Source organism: Panicum virgatum, chromosome 7N (assembly GCF_016808335.1).
Source record: "Panicum virgatum strain AP13 chromosome 7N, P.virgatum_v5, whole genome shotgun sequence".
Classification (NCBI taxonomy): Eukaryota; Viridiplantae; Streptophyta; class Magnoliopsida; order Poales; family Poaceae; genus Panicum; species Panicum virgatum.
In genome coordinates, this window is record NC_053151.1 from 33,015,410 (window position 1) to 33,023,135 (window position 7,726).

At 45.0% G+C, this 7,726-nt stretch overlaps 2 protein-coding genes across 3 annotated transcripts; both read left to right on the forward strand.

Annotated features, from left to right (window-relative positions):
* The first annotated feature begins 414 nt into the window (after positions 1 to 414).
* LOC120681610 lies at positions 415 to 6,352 on the forward strand. Of its 2 annotated transcripts, none has more exons than XM_039963173.1 (4): positions 415 to 1,635; positions 3,257 to 3,343; positions 3,547 to 4,674; positions 5,749 to 6,352. In XM_039963173.1, exon 1 carries the CDS (start codon positions 521 to 523, stop codon positions 1,613 to 1,615), a length of 1,095 nt encoding a protein of 364 aa, XP_039819107.1. In that variant the 5' UTR covers positions 415 to 520; the 3' UTR covers positions 1,616 to 1,635; positions 3,257 to 3,343; positions 3,547 to 4,674; positions 5,749 to 6,352. The 2 variants fall into 2 exon arrangements, with proteins under 2 accessions (XP_039819107.1, XP_039819106.1); XM_039963172.1 differs by having other exon boundaries at positions 416 to 1,635; positions 3,257 to 3,348.
* On the forward strand, positions 4,420 to 6,030 carry LOC120681164 (30S ribosomal protein 3, chloroplastic-like). The gene is made up of 2 exons (XM_039962691.1): positions 4,420 to 4,674; positions 5,749 to 6,030. Exons 1-2 carry the CDS (start codon positions 4,420 to 4,422, stop codon positions 6,028 to 6,030), a joined length of 537 nt encoding a protein of 178 aa, XP_039818625.1.
* Positions 6,353 to 7,726: the final 1,374 nt, after the last annotated feature.

Sequence of the window (7,726 nt, forward strand, 5' to 3'; positions counted from 1 at the left end):
CGCTTCAACTGAACAGGGCCTGAAAACCTTGGAAGAGCACATTTGACGGAGCTGCACATAACGAGGAGAGGAGAGAGGAGAGAGAAGTTTTTAATTTTTTTTATTGTCTCTTCCCTCCACCTCATCCAGCGACTATTGGACAAGGCCTTAGGCTGATCACAGCGGAGGGAGCCAGAGCAAATTTGCTCCCTCCTCGTTTCCCACATCCTCTCTGTCTACAGTGCCAAACAGTGCATCTACAGTGTCAAATAGTGTATTTGCTCCTTCATTTGCTCCTTCCACTGTGGACGGTCTTAGGTGTGGTTTTTATCAAGAGAAAATTCGATTCATACCACCACAACTCCGTGAAATTCGACTCTGGTCCGTCGCCTCCGTTCGAGAAGACCGAAACCAAGCTCCACACGGCCACTCTGCTAGTCTGCTACCGGCTACCGCTTCCCCCTCCTCGTAGGCCCATTCCGGAGTTCGGACCAACCCCACTCCAAGGTCCAAACCCTAGCCCAGCCTCACCTCACCACCCATGGTGCAAGACGCACCCAACGCCCTCGCCTCCGTCACCGACCACCCCGCCCCACCGTCCCGCCTTGTTTCCAAGCACCGCCCGCGCCGCCGCGCCGCGGCCTCCGCCTCCCGCCCTCCCCTGCCGCCCCCGGCGCCCGCGCCCGACCTCACCCAGTGCCACTGCTGCGGCGTCCGCTTCCCGACGCCGCAGCCGGGGGCCAAGCCCAAGCGCCGCCCGGTCCGCCCGCTCAGCTCCCTGTGGCGCGTCGTCCTCCTCTGCGCGGAATGCCTCTCCCTCGTCAGCTCCGCGGCCGTCTGCGCCTACTGCCTCTCCCTCGACAACCCCCCGCCCGAGGACTCCGCCGTCTCTTGTCGCCGCTGCAGGCGCTTCGTCCACCAATCCTGCATCCCAGCCGAGCACCGCACGGCCCTGATCCAGCCCGTCGACTTGGAGGATTTCCTCTGCGTCGATTGCTGCCCCACCCTGAGACCGAAGGTCGGGGGCTTCAATTTGGGGATGAATCTGGAGGCTTACCCGAGGGATCCTACCTCCGTGGTTGGGGGCGACGCTCTGAGGAAGGCTGTAGAGGTGAAGTCGCCTTCCAAGCGGGGTAAGGAAGCCGTTGGCACCGGGTTCGCGGGGCGGGGCAGTGGTGATCCGGTGCTGCTGGATGAGGAGTTGGCTTTGCAGCTGCATCTGGCGATGAATGGATCACAGAGGATTTCACGGTCAGGGAACTCATCTAGTGGTGCCTCTGCCGAGCTAGGCAAGGGGAATAATGGTGTGGTTGCTGGAAGGAATACCAATGGAAATCAGGAGATTTGTATAACCAATATGATGGCTCAGCTTGACGACGAAGAAGAACCAGGTCGCAACAGGGTTTTAAAGCGATTTAGGAGATCTTATTCATTAGTCACAGTGGTTCTTGCGCTAGAATGTGTGAAAGGTAAACACACCAAGGAGAGGATGAAAGCTAAAAGAAAAGGTCCTCCTGTGACTCTACAGCAGGATGGTTTGGTCAATCCTTATAAGAAGAAGTATAGCAAAAGCATATGTGATGAGAAGGACATAGATGGTGATCATGGTGATAATGGTGTTGCTCCAATGAAATAGACTGCTTGAGCCATTTGGAGGTACTGATTTTTTGGCACAGTTTTATGCTCTTTTTAATTTCTTTATGGGATGAGTAATATGCATATCATGTATGCCTTTTATGCCATTGTGCGATTCTGCAACTTAAATCTTGTTAAATATCCAAGTGACCGCTTATGTGCCATTGCAAAGATGTTGATGTTGCGAAATATCTTTGAGATAAAGGCCATCTGGGATAGATGCCATTATAGACATCAATTAGTTAACGAAATGCCGCTTAAGACAATTTCACGTTGCTGCGTAGGCTGGAAGGAGCACTCTGCATTCTGCCCCTGCAATCAGTTCCTCATCTGGGTCACCTTACCAGCTTTATTTGCCATCTTTGTTATTGCTGTCCATGATGCAGCAATTTTGCTAGCTCATGTCTAGTCTTCTTGCAACTTATCAACAACCTTGCAACATGATTCTTGCCTATTGACCAAGCCATAACCAAGTTGCTGCTAGCAGTGGCAGTAGTTTCCCTATGAGATCTTGCTCGAACATGACACCCTTTTGTTAGTTAACTAGCACCAAAGAAGTGGCTAAAGATAGCATCAAACTTGCAACAGAGACACAGATAGGTCACTGGTGGGGCCAAGACATGGGTTGCAAGAAATGTTGTGAGAGTGCAGCCAAAAACAGGGGATTAAGGACAATTTAACAGTAGATGTCTAGATGAGTATATTTGTTGCACGCTGGAGTCCTTGACTGACATATCTCCTAAGAACACCTTATCTAACTTAACTTGAACAAAATCCTAAACCAAACTAACTTGACAAGAAAGCTTCTGTGGCCAACGCTCCCTTCTCTCCAGAGGGTGCACGATGCCTTCTGTGGCCAATGTTCCCTCCTTTCTAGAGGGTGCACGATGCCTATGGTGATGCTGGTATGGGCGCTCCAGCATGACAGAAGTATGGTTACCGTTACATTTTTACTATTCAGATATATGTTGCCAAACTTTAATGAGTGCTGGTGGGATGGCATTATATTGGAATATCTTGATCTGCAATTTAAGTTCATCAGTATGTTAGAGTTAAGCAATTTAAAAGCAATCGACCTGTTCTCTGTTTGTGTGATTTTTATGCGGTTTCTTTGCATCCGATCCTATCAACTATATCCAAGAGTTAGAAAAGAAATAAAAACTAATACACGTTTGGCATACTTCTGACATTGCATTATTTGGCTAGGATATTTTATATTATGTCTCTTGATGCCTACTCCCTCCGTTCCAAATTAAAGACATTCCAAGAATCTTGGAGGGTCAAAGTTTTTCAAGTTTGACCAAATTTATATAAGAAGATAATAACCTTTATGATACTAATTAAGTACCATTAGATTCTTTGTTAGCTATAGTTTCATAGTATACATATTTGATGTCATAAACTTTGTGCTTCTTTCTATAATTTTGGTCAAACTTTGAGATGGTTTGACTCTCCAAGATTCTTGGAATGACTTATAATTTGGAACGGAGGGAGTACAAAGTAAACTTTCCATTGAAAAATGAAGTCTCAACCTTGTTGAATACTCATGGCCCTAGTAATCCAAGAAGAATTGCTATCATTTCTGATATAAAATGGTGATAATAGTCCATCCTTTCGACTGAAATATTGCTATTTGATCTAGGTATTTGGGCAGGAATGCGCACAGTCCGTTACTTTGATGGCAAAATATATGAATGGGTTGGACTGAACCACCAGCGAAGCATCATGGGTAAGGTATGTTCGCTGACAGAATATTAGCAGATGCATGTTTCTCCATTTTATAGCTAGTTACTTCCAAGTCTTGAGAAGAATCACTTGCATTTATGATATCATATGGCTAAGAAGGGCGTCATTCATTTGTTAGCAACAACCCTCAATTTAAGTTTATTTCTTGGTGGGTTACTAATATTTTGTCATGGTTTTGATCATCAGAGCAAGACGATGAAGAAGGTTGAAGCCTTTTTGTTGGCAACTCTTATGCATAGTGGAGCTACTTATCTGCGTGATTTGAGCTCTCTTCTCCTTTCATGTTAGACATAGCACTGGCAATTCTTTGGAAAAAAGGGCTGTTTTGCTCACCCGCCTGCCAGTTTGATGACCCAATGCCTACCTAGCCGATCTTCTTCTGGAGCTTTACTGGGATTGTGCTTTTGATTCGGTCGGATTCTCCGTGATAAGCATAAGATTTGATTTGTTCAATAGGAAGTTTATTTTCTAGGCATCAAGTACCTTATCTTGGTCCATTTCGAACTCGATGTTTTAAGATAACAGCTGCTTGCTGCTGTACAGTATTTTGCCATGTAACTTACATTACATAGTAGGGATGCCCCATTTTTCTACTGCTCCTGGTAGGAATTTAGTTTGTCACAAAATTTCATATGCAGTTTGATGTTTAAATCTGAATTGTTTATAGATGAATTTGGTTTCGTCCATACCACCGGCTGAACGGGCATGGATCTAGTTTTTTCTTTTTTTTTCTTTTTAATTATGAAATAAACTGTAGTGTTTCCGTTCCTTGTTTTAGACTTTTTTGGATCCTCTGAAGCAGGAAGTAGTAGTCGCAGGTGTAGCAGAATGAATTTGCCTGCATTTCGTCGGATGCGAGATCTTGGGCCTGCGTTTAAACGGGCCAGGCCTATAACTGGGCCTAGCCCAGTGACCATCCGGCCCGCCGTTTTCCCATTTGGAGTCGAGCAGAGTTGCTCTCACTCGGGAAGAGAAAGGGAAAGGAAGATAAGGCTCAAGCGCAGCTTCGTCTTCCTCTTATCCGCGGAGGAAGAACATTGGCCCGACACCATGCTCCCAATGGCCGTTCACCCAGCCACCACGCCGGCCCTCGCCCCGCGCGCCCGCCTCGCCCCGCCCAGACCTTCTACCTCCCTGGCCGCCGCCTCGTCCTCCTCCGGCTCTCGCATCGTCAGTTTCGAGACCAGGAGGCTGCCCCTTGGCTCGCTCCGCAGTGTCTCCGCCGCCGCCGCTGCCGACGCCGTCGAAGCAGAGGACGAAGAGGTGCAACTAGGTGGAGGCGGGGATGCGTTTTACGAGGAGGAACCTGAGGAGGTAATGGTCTCTCAAACTCACCAGGATTCGAGGATTACTGGCCCCATTCGTTGCCTGTTACAGCCAATTATGCAGTAGAACTATAGAGGAGTCGTGTTTCATTGGTGTCTCACAAATGTCAAGAATCTCAGTGAAACTCAGCTCCAAATGAATTAGACCCTGATTCGTCAGTTCTGGTCTTGAATCGGTTAGGTTCAACGTTCAGTAGAACACCAATTGCGCCTAGCTATGAATTTGGTATCAGTGGAGTCACAACTAATAGAAGGGATAATTCAGGTTAACTGAGCGCGTTAGGGATATGTTCTTGCGTAGTTCTGAGCTCCTGCCGAGTTTGATTTATGCTTGTGTTGAAAGTAATGTGAAAGCCTTTTAAATGAGCTTGATTTGCTGCCATAGCTTAGCTGTACATTCTGATGCACTGAAAATGTTCTGAATATAATGAGATTGAATGTAGTTCGGAGCTAGAGTGGTATATATCATATATATGTGGCCTTTGCTTTCACTGTTGAAACATAATTGTTTACTAATGAACTAAAATTACTCCATGGTTTTAAAAAATTACAGTTCAGAATACTAATAAGTGGGTTTCGGTGCAGACACACCAATGGTAGCAGCATCAGAGCATCTCCAAGAGCTTTTCTAAAATATACTCTCTAAATTATCATTTGGAGAGTCATTTGAGTAAAAATCGTTTTTCATATCTTTGTCTTTCCCAACAGCTCTTTTATGTCTTATTTGTAGTTTAGAGAGCCATCCTTACTCTCCATCTTTAGCTAACATGAAATCCGGAATAGAGGATATCTTTGGATATTCATTTGAAGAGTCTGTTGGAGGCTAATTTTTCATCAAAATCTCTATTCCTATAAATTAGAGAAGATATAAAGAGTCTCTTGGAGATGCTTGAAGCTAACTAAAACAGCACAACAGCTTTAACATTTCTTTTTTTTTTCTGCTTGGTTTGTGATGTGAACTGTGTTAGGCTGTTAGCACTACACACTTAGCTTTACTAGGATGGAGATAATTGGTTTCATCATCAGAATGAAAATTGATCTAAATTGAAATCTTGTATGGCAGTATAAGGTGGCGGTGCCCGAGAGACAGGACCCGATGCTGGTACTCAAGTTCATCTGGATGGAGAAGAACATTGGCATAGCACTTGACCAGCTGGTTCCAGGCTATGGCAGCATTCCGTTAAGCCCGTACTACTTTTGGCCACGGAAAGACGCGTGGGAGGAGTTGAGAGCAAAGCTGGAAGAGAAAGAGTGGATCTCGCAGAAGCAGATGATCATCCTTCTCAACCAGGCCACCGACATAATCAACCTCTGGCAGCAGGGTGGCGGGAGCCTGTCAACATGAGTCCCTCACTCCCTCCCCTCCCTGTTCGTCCAGCCTTGCAAACTTGTTTTTTATTGGTGTTTTCCCACGCCTTATCTATTGTTAATGTTGAAGTCACACAGTACATGGCCTTGTAGATCAGTTTCGGTTCAATCTGTTCGAAGATATGGTTTTGTTCATGGAAATGGTCGGTGTGATATATTGATCTTCGTGAGCTGAACAATTTGGTCATGGAGTGAAATGACTACTAATGGCTAGATTTCATTAGAATTTCAGTCAGTATTTTTTTTGGACCAATGCAAGCAAGATAGAAAGTGCCAAATAAAACTGGGTGTTTTCTTTATGTGTCTCTGTCAGTTATTACATTGTGAGCATCAAGATATAGAAAAATGACCAATTTCTTGTGTGACCGACAATGTTTTAAAGCCAATGTTTTGCGAACCGACAAGAACAGAGAAAGAAAGTGAACAGACAATGGTACTCTTATGTGAGCATCAGATGCTTCTTTGATGTGAAGACAAATTAGTGATTTCCACATCACCAAGAAATGCAAACCACTCGCACCATTTTAGCAACACAGAAAAAAAATCACCACTGTAATTATTTGATGTAATAAACAAGGTACATCAACTAATTTTGGAAGCCGTGGATGCAATCACTTTCGTAAAGATATAAGTAATTATTTGATGTCAATTACGTTTTCAGGTCACATTTATTCTTTTGATTATCACAAATCCGATTTGGGCGCTTAACTAGCAATGGAAATCAGGTGTCAGACTCAGGACCTCTTTTTTAGCACCCTCGCAGAACAGTGACCCAAAATGGCACACACACAAGCACGCACAGATAGAAAATTAGAAATTGATGGGACTATGGAAGTACAGGATCTTTACGTTTGCCGGCGGCGACATTTGACGCAAAACGGCTAAAACTAAAAGGAAGCCGAGTTGAGGAGATCTAGTGTTCGTCCATCAACGTTTTGAGATGACAGTTGAGTAGGCGGTCGTGATGCATCGGATTATCGGAAGGAGGAGAAGAGGAGGTCACACCGTGAACGGACCCGATCACAATGACGGGGATCACGGGATGGCTTTCTCGTCCGGAAGGAACGATGTGGAGACATTTTGGGCTTGATAGTTACTACCTCCATCCCAAAATATAAGTATTCTCAAAATATAAGTATTTTTTGACTTCTGCTGATCATGTTTGACCATTTTTCTTATTAAAAAATTTTGAGAAAAAAATAAAAACAATTAAGATATACTTAAAATATATATGATGATAAAACTTGTCATAACAAAATAAATAATATTTTCTCAAATTTTTTGAATAAAACGAATGATCAAACATGATCGGCAGAAGTCAACAAATGCTTATATTTTGGGACGGAGAGAGTACTAATTTTTGCAGATAATGGACTGCCACGAGGTCAGTGGGCCTCAACTCAATCCTTGTTGGGTGCCCAGCCATCAGCCAGGAATTTTATAAATCTTCTGGAGGATTTTTTATTCCCCACCTTCCAATGTTTGAGATTCATGCAAACCATCTCGTCCGTTGAATGTCCTCAATCCTAACCTTCTTCCTCCTGCCTCCTTCCTCACCATGTGCCGTCCCCCTGAGCCCGTTCTCCGCCCGCTGCGCCGCCGCCCCGCCCACCGCGACACCGCGAGCGCCATGCTCGCACGTCCGCCGCCGCCCACCTACGCGCCTCACGCCG